The sequence below is a fragment of the Rhincodon typus genome, chromosome 29, assembly GCF_021869965.1.
Source record: "Rhincodon typus isolate 14 chromosome 29, sRhiTyp1.1, whole genome shotgun sequence".
NCBI lineage: Eukaryota > Metazoa > Chordata > Chondrichthyes > Orectolobiformes > Rhincodontidae > Rhincodon > Rhincodon typus.
Genome location: NC_063360.1, coordinates 38778189 through 38793411, shown reverse-complemented (window position 1 = coordinate 38793411; position 15223 = coordinate 38778189). Strand labels below are relative to the sequence as shown.

The 15223-nt window shown below is 46.4% G+C and overlaps 1 protein-coding gene across 1 annotated transcript in view; it reads right to left on the bottom strand.

Annotated features, from left to right (window-relative positions):
- Positions 1-12091, bottom strand: part of LOC109912450 (homer protein homolog 3-like) — a 38799-nt gene extending 26708 nt beyond the window's left edge. The window contains exons 1-2 of the mRNA XM_048613952.1: positions 12010-12091; positions 7713-7860 (exon numbers count right to left, since the gene is read on the bottom strand). Coding sequence (XP_048469909.1) covers positions 7713-7860; positions 12010-12091 — 230 coding nt within the window. The remainder of the gene's footprint in view (positions 1-7712; positions 7861-12009) is intronic.
- Between the last annotated feature and the right edge of the window lie 3132 nt (positions 12092-15223).

The following is a 15223-nucleotide window of genomic DNA, read 5'->3' as shown; positions in this document are numbered from 1 at the left end:
GGAAAGTCTTCTTGGGGCCTGGGATGGGGGTGAGGGAGGAGGTATGGGGGCAGGTGTAGCACTTCCTGCGGTTGCAGGGAAAAGTGCCGGGTGTGGTGGAGCTGGAGGGGAGTGTGGAGCGGACAAGGGAGTCACGGAGAGAGTTGTCCCTCCGGAAAGCAGATAAAGGTGGGGAGGGAAAGATGTCTTTGGTGGTGGGGTCGGATTGCAGATGGCGGAAGTGTCGGAGGATGATGCGTTGGATCCGGAGGTTGGTGGCGTGGTACGTGAGAACGAGGGGGATTCTTTTTTGGTTCTTATTGAGTGGACGGGGTGTGAGGGATGAGTTGCGGGAGATGTGGGAAACACGGTTGAGGGCGTTCTCGACCACTGAGGAGGGGAAGTTACGGTCCTTGAAAAACGAGGACAACTGAGAGGTACGGGAGTGGAATGCCTCATCCTGGGAGCAGATGCGGCGGAGGCGAAGGAATTGGGAATAGGGGATAGCATTTTTGCAGGAAGGTGGGTGGGAGGAGGAGTATTCTAGGTAGCTGTGGGAGTCGGTGGGCTTGAAATGAATATCGGTTTCTAGGTAGTTGCCCGATATGGAGACACAGAGGTCCAGGAAGGGGAGAGAGGTATTAGAGATGGTCCAGGTAAACTTAAGGTTGGGGTGGAAGGTGTTGGTGAAGTGGATGAACTGTTCGAGCTCCTCGTGGGAGCACGAGGCGGCGCCGATACAGTCATCAATGTAACGGAGGAAGAGGTGGGGTTTAGGGCCGGTGTAGGTACGGAAGAGGGATTGTTCCATGTAACCTACAAAGAGGCAGGCGTAGCTTGGGCCCATGCAGGCGGAGACAATGGGTCGACCAGGGCATTCAGGTTTGTGGATTTTGGGAAGGAGATAGAAGCGGGCAGTGCGGGGTTGGGGAACGATGAGGTTGGAGGCCGTGGGTGGGAGGTCACCTGAGGTGATGAGGTTGTGGATGGTTTGGGAGATGATGGTTTGGTGCTCAGGGGTGGGGTCATGATCAAGGGGGTGGTAGGAGGCTGTGTTCATCCAGCCCTGCAGCTTGTTGTCTCGGATTCTCCAGCATCTGCAGTTCCTACTATCTCAGATCATGTACACCTGGGATTCCAAGTCACAGAAGGCTCTGGGCCAAGTGCTGGAAAATGGTATTAGAATAGTTAGCTGGGTCTTTTTGACCTGCATAGATTCAATGGGCCAAAGGGCCTGTTTCGGTATTGTAGACCTCTTTTACTCTAGGACATCTTCCTTATCATACTGCAGATGGTGGGAACTCCTTATATGCAAATAGCTGCAATGTCCCCTTCATTTCCACAGTGACTACATCTCAAATATAAAAAAGATGTCCTGAGGGCTTGAAAGGTGCTAAATTAATGCAAATCTGTCCCTGAGCCAAGTGGCCTGTTTATCCTGCGTAGATGAGGGGAGCTATTGAATGAGTGAACTTTCTCCAAACAGGTATGCATTCAAACCAACAAACTAATCAGTGATAGTAAGAACTGCAGATGCTGGAGAATCTGAGATAACAAGGTGTAGAGCTGGATGAACACAGCAGGCCAAGCAGCATCATAGGAGCAGGAAGGCTGACGTTTCGGGCCTAGACCCTTCATCAGAAAAGGGGGAGGGGAAGGGGGTTCTGAAATAAATAGGGAGAGAGGGGGAGGCAGATAGAAGATGGATAGAGGAGAAGATAGGTGGAGAGGAAACAGACAGGTCAAAAAGGCAGGGATGGAGCCAGTAAAGGTGAGTGTAGGTGGGGAGGTAGGGAGGAGATAGGTCAGTCCAGGGAGGACGGACAGGTCAAGGGGGCGGGATGAGGTTAGTAGGTAGGAAATGGGGGTGCGGCTTGAGGTGGGAGGAGGGGATAGGTGGGAGGAAGAACAGGTTAGGGAGGCGGGGACAAGCTGGGCTGGGATGCGGTAGGGGGAGGGGAGATTTTGAAGCTTGTGAAATCCACATTGATACCATTGATACCATTACTAACCAGTGATCTGAACATGCAGCAGAAAGTGGTGATAGAGTAGACTGGGGGCAGGTATTGAACTAGAGACCCCAGAAAACATGAGATAGAGAAAAAAACAAGTTCGAGTTTTCACATCCTCCACACGGCAGAGGGAATGTGATCACCCAGACAGGCACACCCAGACACCGACAGCAGAGAACACACACATATACTCACGAAGACAAATTTGCACAGCTATGCCCTTTGGTCACTTCCCCAGTGTCTCTAGTGCAGTTACTTTGATAGATGGTACCGAGAGGGTGCCAAGCTTCAATGGGTCTGAATCCAGGTGAAATCTCCTGTTTACTTATTGGCTTTAAAATACTGCCCCTGTACATCGCAAACACCACAAAAAACCCTAACTTTTTCCCCAAATCCCTCAGAAAGCTTTACTACTTTTAACCAGAGAACCTCATTGGATTCCTCACTAGCTATTAGACTGGTGATGCTATTCCTTGGGGAGCAGCTCTTTGTTCTGAATTACCAGGACTCTTGGAGGTTATACTTAAATTGGGAGCGAAAGCCCCTGAATCCCCACACAAGTAAAAATGGGCTGATTTCAGATATGAATAACTGCACAACCATCTCTCCCACAATCTTCCATCACACCCCAGCATCACAACTCTGGGGAGCAGTGGTGAACAAATGGCCAATGAAGACCAGAAGACATAGGAGCAGAATTAGGCCCACTGAATCAGTTCCACCATTCGATTGGTTGATATGTTACTCCACCCCATTCTCCTGCCTTCTCCCCTTGGCTTTTGATCCCCTTACCAATCAAGAAACTATCTATCTTTGTCTTAAATACACTCAATGACTTGGTCTCCACAGCATTCTGTGGCGATGAGTTCCACAGATTCACCACTGGCTAAAGAAATTCCTCTTCATCTCAGTTCTAAAAGGTCGTCCCTTCACTGAGGCTGTGCCCTTGGGTCCTAGTCTCTGCTTTTCGTGGAAACATCCTCTCCACATCCAGTCTATTTAGGCCTCTCAGTATTCCATAAGTTTCAATCAGATCTGCCCTCATCCCTCTAAACTCCATGGAGTACAGACCCAGAGACCTCAACCACACTCCTCATATGACAAGCCCTTCATCCCTGCGATAATTCTTCTAAACTTCCTCTGAATCCCCACCAGAAAGTGGTGTGCACAGCCCAGACCATCACAGAAGCCAACCTTCCATCCATGGACTCTATTTACACGGATCACTGCTACGGAAAGGCGGCCAACACCATCAAAGACCCATCGCACCCCGGTAATGATCTCCTACAACCTCTTCCATCAGGCAGAAGATACAGAAGCCTGAACACACACACCAGCAGGTTCAGGAACAGCTTCTTCCCAGCCATTATTAGACTGATGACTGGACTCTCTAGCCTCAAATAACGCTGATCTTGCTAACGTTAATCTTGCCTAGCACACGCCCTATGCAGTGTAATCTGTATGCCTCTGTCTAAGTCTTTTTGATATGTACATCCTTGCTTACTGCTCGTAAACAAAGCTTTTCACTGTACTTCGGTACACGTAACAATAAATCAAACCAATCAAAATATTCTAAACATCATTTGACCAGAGCTTGTACTACTGATGCTGAACCTGCATGTTAAGGTTAAAAGAATCCTAAACCTGGACTTAAGTCCCTTTGTACTTCAGATTTCAGAAGCCTTTCCCCATTTAGAAAATAGTCTATGCCTCCATTCTTCCTACCAAAGTACATAACTTCACACTTTCCCACATTGTATTCCATTTGCCACTTCTTTGCCCACTCTCCTAGCCTGTACGAATTCTTCTGCAGCCTGCCTGCTTCCTCAACACTGCCTATCCCTCCACCTATGTTCATGTCATCTGAAAACTTAGCAACAATGCCCTCAGTTCTTTTGTACAGATCGTTAATGTATAATGTGAATAATTGTGGCCCCAACACTAACCCCTGGGAAACTCCTCTAAGTCTCCAGCAGCCATTCTGAAAAACATCCCTGGATCCCCAATCTCTGCCAGTGGTAAGGACTTGGCCTGAGACCTCTCCAGTCCCACCCAGGGACCTGAGATTAAGATTCCATTAACACTCTAGCCTCAGTGTGGAATGTTGTGCAGTAATCGTCTGGGTCTCAGAGAGCTCCCTTTCTGGAGGAAGCCCACACAGCTTGGGGTTCAAGTGTCAGCGCTCACAGTCCTGCCAAATGGTTAGGGGTAAGGCTTTCCACTCAAGACCCTCTGGGTCCAGGAGCTGCTCAAAGTCAAAGTTGTTTGGAGGGTCAGGGGTCTATTTCCCTTTCATAAATACATTCTGACTTTGCTTGATTAGATTGTGATTTTCTAAATGTTCTGCTATTACTTCCTAAATAATTGATTCCAGTATTTTTCCAACAATAGATGTTAGGCTAATCAATCTATAGTTAACTGTTTTCTCTCCACAGATTCTGCCAGACCTGCTGAGTTTTTCCAGCAACTTCTGATTTTGTTCAAGTTTTCCGAATTATTGAAGATTATGAATAAGGGCCACGTGTTTTTGCTGGTACAACAGGTTCATGTTTATTTTGTCAAAAAGATCCAACCTTCACTAAACGTCACCTTAACATCAAGCAAAGGCTGATCACGCCATCTAAATGGAGAGAAGGTTTCGGCAAGGAACTCGTTTCCTTTACTATGGGACTCTGATTTTGAGAGAGATCGATATTACCGAATCAATGATATAAGAAAACAATAGTCTACAAACCATCAATGATACATTCACTGAGAACGGGCCTCAGTTTAAATATTTTGAAGGGAAAGGTTCTCGACCAGCTTGCGCCTGCAACACAACCCTGAGCCCGTGACCATCAAAATCCACAGCAAGCCCCTGGACAATGTGGATCATTTCTACACTTGTGGAGTCTCCTTTCAGTGTGAGCAGACATTGAAGTCAATGTTAGATTTCATTACCAATGCGACAGTGCAGCCTTTGGACTCCTGTGGAACGAGGTGTTCGAAGTCCAGGATGTCAAACCCAGCAATGAGCTCATGGTCTACAGAACAGCCATGGCTCCCATCCTCCTGCATACATCAGAAACATAGACCACATACAGCAGACCCCTCAAATTCACTGGCAGGAAAGGCATACCAACTAAGTGTCCTCTCCCAGGCCAATATTCCCAGCTATGATGCTGGGGTCACGTTATCCACATATCTGATACAAGTGCTCTACTCTGAAGTCCGCCGTGCTAAGTGATCAGTAGGAGGGCAGAAGAAACGCTACAAGGATACCTTGAAAGCTTCTCTAAATAAATCCCCACCGACATGTGGGGATCGCTTGCCGTAGAATGCACAAACTAGTGAAGAAACATCCATGAAGATGCCAACCATTTCAAACTTCATTGAGTGAAGCACAGGCAGACCAAGAATATGCTGCGGAAACAGAGCGTCCCACATTCCCACCTCCTCGTACACCACCTGCCCTTCCTGGGGTGGAGCCTGTGGTCTAGGATTGGACTATTCAACTACCACAGAACCACTCCTCCCTGGATAGAAGCAAGTCATCCTCAACCCTGAGGTATTGCCAAAGAAGTAACCCAGGAAATCCGACTAAGTATCACTTTGACCAGGTTAAAAGTCTGGGAGCATTGGTGATTAGTCACAGTTATTGCAAAGACTGAACTGTTTAGAGACATTTTTAATCTCCCTGTTCAGAGATGTTCTGACACTCCTCTAGACAGGTTGCCTTTCTTTTTATTCATTCATGGGATGAAGGCATCACTGGCCAGGCAACATTTATTGCCTATTCCTAATTGCCAAGAAGGCAGTTAAGAGTCAACCACATTGCTGTGGGTCTGGAGTCACACAAAGGCCAAACCAGGTAAGGATGGTGATTTCCTTCCCTAAAGGACATGAGTGAACCAGATGGGTTTTCCCAACAATTGACAATGGTTTCATGGTCTTCATTAGATTTTTATTGAATTCAAATTTCACCATTTGCCATGGTAGGATTCAAACCCAGGTCCCCCAGAACATTACCTAGGTCTCTGGATTAACAATCCAGTGATAATACCACTATGTAATCACATCCCCTGAACCAGGGCCTCTTGGCCCAAGGTGGTGGACACTACCACTGTGCCACAAGGCCCTCCTGAACGGGTCAAAATATTATAGCAATTTCTTCTACTATTACTGATCAATGACCCTTATGGCATAGTGGTAGTGTCCATATCTGAGCCAGGAGGTCTGTGTTCAAGTCCCCCTCCCACGCTACTCACCCACCCTCCCTCGATGTTCCCCCCCAATTATCCTTCATTCCTTCCAAATTACCATTCACCAGCCCCACAATTAACTTCTTCCAAAATCATCCCTTCATACCCCCACAAATCCTCAGATCCACTCCTCCCTCCATCCCACAATTAACTCTCATTGTCCAAACAATTAACCCTCATGTCCCTACAATTACCCATCACCCACCACAACTGCCCCCTCACTTCTCCCCTCAACTACCCCTTTTACTCCTCCTCACAATTATCCCTCACTCCCCCTCCACAATCAAACCTCCCTAAATCATCCCTCATTCCCCCCCACAATTACCCCTCACTCTCTCCCCAGTCACCTCTCCACCATCCATCAGTACTGACTCCACCCAAACAATTATCCCTCACTCCTCCTATAATCAACACTGTTATTTCTCCCCCCCATCATCCTTTTCACTTTCTCCCAAATTACTCCCTCACTCCATCCTGAGTACCACTCCCTCACCCACAATTACAGCTCACTACCCCCACCAATTATCCCTTACTCCCCCCCCCCAATTTCTGCTCACTCCTCCTCCTCTCCCAGCTGCCCTTCACTCCTTGACCCTACCACAATTGCTCCTTCTCCCTGTGGTCCTCCTCACTCCTCCAACTCCCCCCAGAATTGCTCCTCTAACTGCACTGCCCTCAACATTAACAACCCGACCCCCAGTCCAGTGTCTGTATCTGAGATTTCTCAGAGCTACAATTATGAAAAGCAAAGCTGAATTGAAAAGCTCAGCTGTTGTCCTGGTTTCTAATCCCCAATTGGGCTGAGTGTCTTGTGACATTCAAAAGTCACATGTCTGAGAATCTGTGTTACACAGAAACATTATCTATGTCAGTGACGGAGGGAAGGGAAAATATAAGTCAATGGATCACAGCCTGAGAGACAGATGGAGTGAGATAATAAGAGAGAAAAGGAGAGAGAGAGAGAGAGGTTGTGAGAGAAAAGGACAAAGGAAAAGGCAGGGATTGAAACAGAGGTAATGATAAGGAGAGTGGGTGAGAGATGCACAGAGAGAGAGAGCAGAGGAGAGAACAGAGAAGAAGAAGCTAAGAGCAAGAAGCAGAATGGGAGTGGCAGAGAGTTTGATCAGGAGTCTCCTGTTTCTGACAGAGTGAGTCCTGAGGAGACAGATTATAATATCTCTCATCGTGTGCACACAATTCCACAGATTCAAATGAAACTTGAGGCTGCTGCTTGCAATCCCTGAACTAGGTGGACTCCTCATCTCAAATATCAGCTACTTAAAATTGTCAGATTCACAAGGTGTTCTCTGTAGTTTGTTCAGACCTATTAATTCCATAACTTCTGTTCCCTACAAATCTTACAATTGACTAAAGACATATACCTCTACAACTCAGCATTATGGAGGCAGAACCCCTTACTGCAACAATACGTCAGAGAGCGAGGGGAAATTAACCAGGCTTCTTGCTCCTGATCACTGACCTCTGACTCCCTCCCTCCAGGAACCTCTGGACAGCGACCAGGAGCAGGAAACCTGGCTGATTCTTTTTTCTCAAATGCAGGGGTGAATTTATCATTTTCTTCTTCTTCTTTGGCAGTCCCTCAGGGTTGAAGATAACTTGTTTCCAATCTAGGAGGGAGATGGGCAGGTTATGCGGTGGCGGAATAATCTAATCCTGGAGCCAGAGATGGTTTTGGTGAGGTGGGAGAGTGGAAGCTCTGGATTCTGTGCACTGTTTCCGCAGCCTGTGGGGGTTGGCCTGCATGTGCATGGAATCCCCACTGTGCAGATAGACGCAATTCAGCCCATCAAGCCTTCACCAACCCTCTGAACAGCATTCCTCCTAGCACCCCCAACTCTATCCTTGTAACCCCACATTTACTACGGCTAACCCACCTAGCCGGCACATCCTGCACACTATGGGCAATTTGGCATGGTCAAACCTGCACATCTTTGGACTGTGGGAAGAAAGTGGAGTACCCAGTGAAAACTCAAGCAGATAGGGGGAGAACATGCAAACTCCATAGACTTGCTTGAGGGTGGAATCAAACCCCTGTCCCTGGCACTGTGAGGCAGGAGTGCTGACCACTGAGCCACCACTGTGAGGCAGGAGAGCTGACCACTGAGCCACCACTGTGAGGCAGGAGTGCTGACCACTGAGCCACCGTGCCAGAAATGGTTGGCGTCTTCACGAATGCTTCTTCCCTGATTTGCGCATTCTAGATGGGATGTTGCATTTGTTTAGGAAGGGTTTCAGGGTGTCCTTGTAGCATTTCCTCTGCCCTCCCGATTATCATCTACCATTGCAGAGCTCAAAGTATAACACTTGTAACAGGCATGCGTATAGTGTGGCATACCCATCACAGCTGGTTGTGCATGACCAGTACCACAGAGGTGGAAGAGGACAGTTATATTGGTATGCCTTTCCTGCCAATGGATTTGCAGAATTTTGCAAAGACAGTTCTGGTAATAACTCTTCAAAGATTTGAGAGGTCTGCTGTACATAGTCCATGTTTCTGATGTATGCAAGAGGGTGGGGACCACAGTTGCGCTGTAGACCATGAGCCTGCTGCTGGGTTTACACAACTGGATTTTGAACTCACTGTTCCTCAGTCATCTGAAAGCTATACTAGAGCATTTGAGTTGATGTTAGATTTCATCAACAATGTCTGTTCCCACTGAGATGAGGCTCCTGTGATATGGGAAATGATTCATACGTCCAGGGGCTCACTGTGGGTTTTGATGGTTAGGCGGCAGCTTTGTGTGGCAGGAGCAGATTGGTAGAGAACCTTTATTTTCCATATGCTTAGTCCGAGGCCCATTTTCTCATACACCTCAGTGAATATGTTGACAATGGTTCGGAGTTGGGCCTCTGTGTGCACAGACCCAGGCGTTGTCTGTGTACTGCAGCTCGAAGACAGACATTAGGATGGCCTTGGTTCTGACCTAGAGGTAAAGATCAGAAAGTTTCCCACTCGTCCTGTCCTCTTATTACTGTCCTTTCTGAGATCAACAACTTCACTCTGTTCATTACTAGAAGTCTGAACTGCTGTTATGTGGGCTCCTACTTAGCCTACAGTCTTTAACATCAAACTGCCAATGTTCCCCAGGACAAGCCATGTGTCATGGATTGAATCAACTAAACGTTTCTCAGCCCTTTCAGCTGTGCAGTCTAACATGCACTGTTTACTCTGTGCCATCAAATTTCTTCTACTGCTCTGTTTGCAGCAGAGTGTCCAATCATATTGCTGTTTACAGGCTGTGTACTATCGCAGCAGCAATTCTGGACATTAGTTGTCATTTGACTCATTCCTGTTTCTCTCACAGGGCTTCCTTCACCTACTATCCACGGAACCTTAAAGTGCTCCCACACAATCATCTCACCGTGACAGAACCCAACCTCTGCGAGACTCCCCATCAAGCCTGCTCCCTGTATCAACCTGTGCCTACAGCTATTGAGTCCCTTACAGCACAGAGGCTATTCTGCCAATTGACATCATGGCAGCTCTCCTCAGAGCAATACCATTAGTTCCACTTGTGACTCTGCAAGCTACTTTCCTTCAAGTGTTCATCCTGTTTCCTCTTGAAATCGCTGTCTCTGCTTTCACGCCTATCTTGGCAGCGAGTTCCAACTCATTGCCATTCACTCCTTAAAAAAAGTTCATTCTCACATCCACAACCCCCGTCACTTCTGCCAGATTACATCACCTGACACTTCTCCCTACAAATTCCATCCACCACTTGCTTGCCCATTCCATGAGCCTCTGTTTCCTCTTTTGTGTGATTTGTATGATTGTCACTGTTTGTCACTTCTCCAAGTTTAGCACCATCCGCAAATATAGAGGTTGCTCTTTATTCCGAAATCTTACTGTCTGAACACAATTATTTCTCTGCTGTCTGCCCCATCTCCAGTTTTTTTATAGTCATTTAGGGATTCATTTGAGCCCGACAGCTTAAACCCAATGTATGCCTGATTTTTCCTGACCAAAGCCTCAACATTCCTCATCAGCCAGGCATCCCTAAACCTGCCAGCTTTTCCTTTCACCCTAACAGGGACATACTGTCCCTGGACCCTTGATATCACACTTCTAAAAGGCTCCCATTTGCTAGTTGTTCCTTTTCCTTCAAACAGACTCACCCAATCGACCTCTGCTAGATCCTGCCTAATGGCCCCAAAATTGGCCCGGCTCCAGTTTAGCACCTTAACCTATGGACCTCTCCTATCTTTTAACTATGTTAAAAATAAAACAGTTATGGTCACTGGACCCAAACTGCTCTCCAACTGACACTTCAATCACTTCAGTCCGACCTCGTTTCCTAACAGGAGGTCAAGTGTTGCATCTTCCCAAGTCAGGCCCTCTATATATTGATTTAGGAAACTTTCTTAGACACATTTGACAAATTCCACCCGGTCCGAGCCTTTTACACTCTGCGTGGCCCAATCAATACAAGAGAAACTAAAATCTACAACCAGTACTACTCTATTATTCCTACAGGTATCTGCAATCTCTCTACACATCTGCTTCTCTCGTACACGCTGGCTATTTGGGGGTCTGTAATACAGTCCCAACAGAGTGACAATCTCCTTCCTGTTTCTACGTTCTAACCATATGGCCTCATTTGATGACCCCTTAAGAATATCCTCTCTAAGCACTGTTGTTATGCCCTCCCTTATCAAAAGGGCAGCTCCCCCTCTCACTTACTTGTACTTCTGTCACGCCTGTAGCTTCTGTATCCTGGAACATTGAGCTGCCAGTCCTGCCCTTCTCGCAGCCATGTTGCTGTTATGGCTATAATACCCCAGTGCCCAGAGCCAATCCATGCTCTGAGTTCATCTTCCTTATCAGGCAAGCTTCGTGAGTTGAAATAAATGCACCTTCAACCAGAAGTCTTTTCCCTCCCTTTACTGTGCCCCTGGCTATCCTGAATAGTAAACTTGCTCTTGATGGCTAATGTATTTTTCCCTGATTTCTCAATGGTCACTCCCTTTTTCACAGTCCCACCCCCACCTGCCAAACTAGTTTAAACTCTCCTGGATAACACAAGCAAATCTCCCAAGGATATTGGACACACTCTGCTTCAAATGCAACCCATTCCTCTTGTACAGATCACCTCTACCCCAGAAGAGATCCCAATGATCCAAGACCTGAAATCCCTGCCTCCTACACCAGCTCCGGAGATTACTGTACTTGAGGTCCTGCTTTTTAACTTCTTACCTAACTCCCTATACTCATTTCACAGGACCCCATCCCATTGACTACCTACGTCATTTGTACCGATGTGCACAATGACCTCTGGCTGTTCACCCTCCCCCTTCAGAATGTTCTGCAACCTCTCAGAGACATCCTTGACCCTGGCACCCAGGAGACAACACACCATCCTGCTGTCTCTTCTTCAGCCACAGAATCTCCTGTCTGTCCCCCTCACAACTGAGTCTCCTATCACTATCGCTCTGTCTGACTGTACCCTTTCCCTCTGAGCCTCAGAGCCAGTCACAGTGCCACTGACCTGACTGTGCTGCTGCTGCTAGCTCCTGAAAGGTCACCCCTCTCCCCAACAGTATCCAAAGCAGTATCCCCGTTATTGAGGGGAATGGCCACAGGGGATCCCTGCACTATCTGCCTTCCTCCCCCTTACCTCTTCTCGTGGTCACCCAACCACCTGCAGCTTCCACCTTAGGAGTGACCACTTCACTATAGCTCTTATCAATGATGTTCTCTGCATCCTGTATGATCCTGAGTGCATCCAGCTCCAGCTCCAGCTCCCGTTCCCTCTCACGGTCTGTCAGGAAATACAGCCGGGCGCACTTCTCACAGGTGTAGTCACCAGGGAAACTGGAAGTCTCCCTGATCTCCCGCATCCTGCAAAAGGAGCATGCCACTGCCCCAACTGCCATCCCTACTGCCTTCAGTCTAGATAGAAAGAGTTAAAGAGCCCTTACCTGCTCTTACCTGTACCCCTGCTCAGCCTCCTCACACCGAAACCTCTCGAGCAAAGGCTCAGCACTTCCACTCTAACACTGGCCCACTCTCTTAATGGCTGCTCCCTTGTACACCTTTACCTTGCCAGTCGTCCTCCTCACAGAGTCTTGTTGTTTTTGGTCAGAGGAGGTTGGTTGTATTTATTTCCCATTTAGACTTTGTCAGCAGAATAAACAGAATATCCAATTAAAATCAAGACAGTTTTTTTTGCATTTCAAACATTATACATAAAATAACTTGGATTGGTACTGCATCATAAATATTAAAATTACATTCAAATCTACTTGGTAGTGAGACAAAATTGGATGCCGAAGCACAGAAAGAGTTACAAGGAGGACCAACTAAAAGCCTTGTAGGGGTAGTTTTTAAGAGGGGACTTAAAGGAGGCAAAAGATTGGAAAGTGGAGAGGTTTCATGAGGGATTTCGAAAGCTTAGGGCCTAGAGAGTTAGAGATGATTGTTAATGGTGGAGATATTTACAATTGGACAGTGCACTGAATGCCAGAAATAAAACACAACAGAGATCCTGGCTACAGAGTTAGGGAGGAAAGAGGCTTGAAGAAATTTGGACACAAATAGGAGAATTTTACGTGGGAAGAACTGCCGGATTAGGAGCCAAGACACTGTTGCTGAGCATGGGGTGAGATATTACAAGATGTGATCAGCAAAATTATTTTTAAAAGGTCTAACCCATTTCAAGCGCTCAAATCCAGTGCCATAGAAAACAGATTATTAGCCTCACTCTCTATCTAATCCTGTGCTGTCCCTGTCCTAAAAGTGTTTGATGTGGATACTGTGGAGCGAGTTTAATTTCAGTTTAAACGAGTAGAGGAAGCTTTACTCTGTAGCTAACTCCATGGTGTCAGTTCCTGGAAGTGTTTGATGGAGACAACGTAGAGAACCTTTATTCTGTATCTAACCCTGAGCTGACCCTGTCATGGGACTGCTTCATGGGGACAATGTCAAGGAGGCTTTACTTTCAATTTAAAAAATACAGGAAGCTTTGTTTTGTATCTGGAACAATGTTGTACCTGTCCTTGGAGTGTTTGATGGGGGTAGTGTAGAATTAGCTTTACTCTGTATCTAACGCTGTGTTGCCCCTGATCTGGAAGTGTTTGATGGGGACAGTAAAGACAGAACTTTACTTTCTATTTCAAGTAGACATTACTCGGATACTAACCCTGTGCTGTCCCTGTCCTGGGGATGTTTGATGGGGACAGTGTGCAGTAATTTTAATTTCAGTTTAAAACAGTAGAGAAAGCTTTACTCCCAATCTAATCCTGTGGTGTCCCTATCCTGTGTGTATTTGATGTGGACAGTGTGGAATAGATTTATAGATTCATACAGTGCAGAAAAGGCCCTTTGCCCTATCGAGTCAGCACCAACATAGTTACCACTAAACAAAAACAAAGTTGCTGGAAAAGCTCAGCAGGACTGGCAGCATCTGTGAAGGAGAAAACAAAGTTAACGTTTCGGGTCCGGTGACCCTTCGTCAGAACTGGGAACCCGGACCCAAAACGTTAGCTCTGTTTTCTCCTTCACGGATGCTGCCAGACTTACTGAGCTTTTCCAGCAACTTTGTTTTTGTTCCTGATTTACAGCATCCACAGTTCTTTTGGTTTTAACTACCACTAAAGGTGTGCTAATCCCAATTTCTTGCACTTGTCCCATATTCTTGAATGTTATGATATCTGAAGTACCCAGCCAAATTTTTTTTTAATGGTTGTAAGGTTTCCAGCCCTCACTACCTTCCCAGACAGTGCATTCCAAATTCCCAGCACCCACTTAGTGAAAACATTTTTTTAATGAAATCCCCTCTGAATCTCCTGCCCCTTACCCTAAAACTATGCCCTCTTGTGATTGACCCCTCAGCCAAGGGGAACAGCTGCTCTTTATTCACCCTGTCCATACCCCTCATAGTCTTATACACCTCAATCATGTCCTCCCTCAGTCTTCTCTGTTCTAAAGAAAACAATCCAAGCCTATCTAGGCTCTCCTTATGGCTCAATTTCTCCATCCCAGGCAACATCCTGGTGAACCTCCTCTATACCCCTCTAGGACTATCACATCCTTCCCGTCGTGAGGTGACCAGATTGCACACAGTACTCCAGCACTGTGGCCTAACCAACACTCAGTACAACTCCAATATTTCCTCCTTGTTCTTATACTGTATGCCACAACTGATGAAAGCAACTGTCCCATATGCTTTCTGAACTATCCTATTCCTGTGCTCTGTCCACTTCAGGGATCTGTGAATAATTCCCGAAGATCCCTCTGTTCCTCTAAGCTACCCAGTGTCCTGCCATTCATTAAATACTCCCTCATTGTGTTTCTTCTTCCAAAGTGCATCACTTTGAACTTATCAGAGTTAAGTACCAACTCTGCCGCTCGTCTGCCCATCTGGCCAACTCATCTATTTCTTCCTGTAACCTACAAACATCTTCGCTATTAACCACTCTATCAATCTTAATGTCATCTGCAAATCTGCCTAACATTCCCCTCACATTTTCATTAATATCATTTATGTATACAACAAATAAAAAGGCTCCCAGTACTGATCCTTGTGGTACACTGGTGCACACCAGCCTACAGTCACTCAAACAGCCTTCTACCCAAGCCCTTTGTGTCCTATTACTAAGCCAGTTTCTGATCCATCTCACCAAGTTTCCTTCAATTCTATGTGCTTTAACCTTCTCAATCAGATTGCCATGTGGGACCTTGTCAAAAGCTTTGCTAAAATTCATATAAATTACATCAACTGATTCACACATTTAATCACATTTTCAAAAAATTCTAATAATTTTGTTAGGCATGACCTCCCTCTGACAAAGCCACACTGACCATCCCTAATTAACCCTTGCCTTTCAAAGTGGGTATTAGTTCACTTCAGAATTTTCTCTAATAGTTTCCCTACCATTGAAGTGAGACCCACCAGTCTGTAATTTCCTGGTTCATCTCTACCGCCCTTCTTGAAAAGTGGAACTACGTTAGCCGTCCTCTGGTACTTCCCC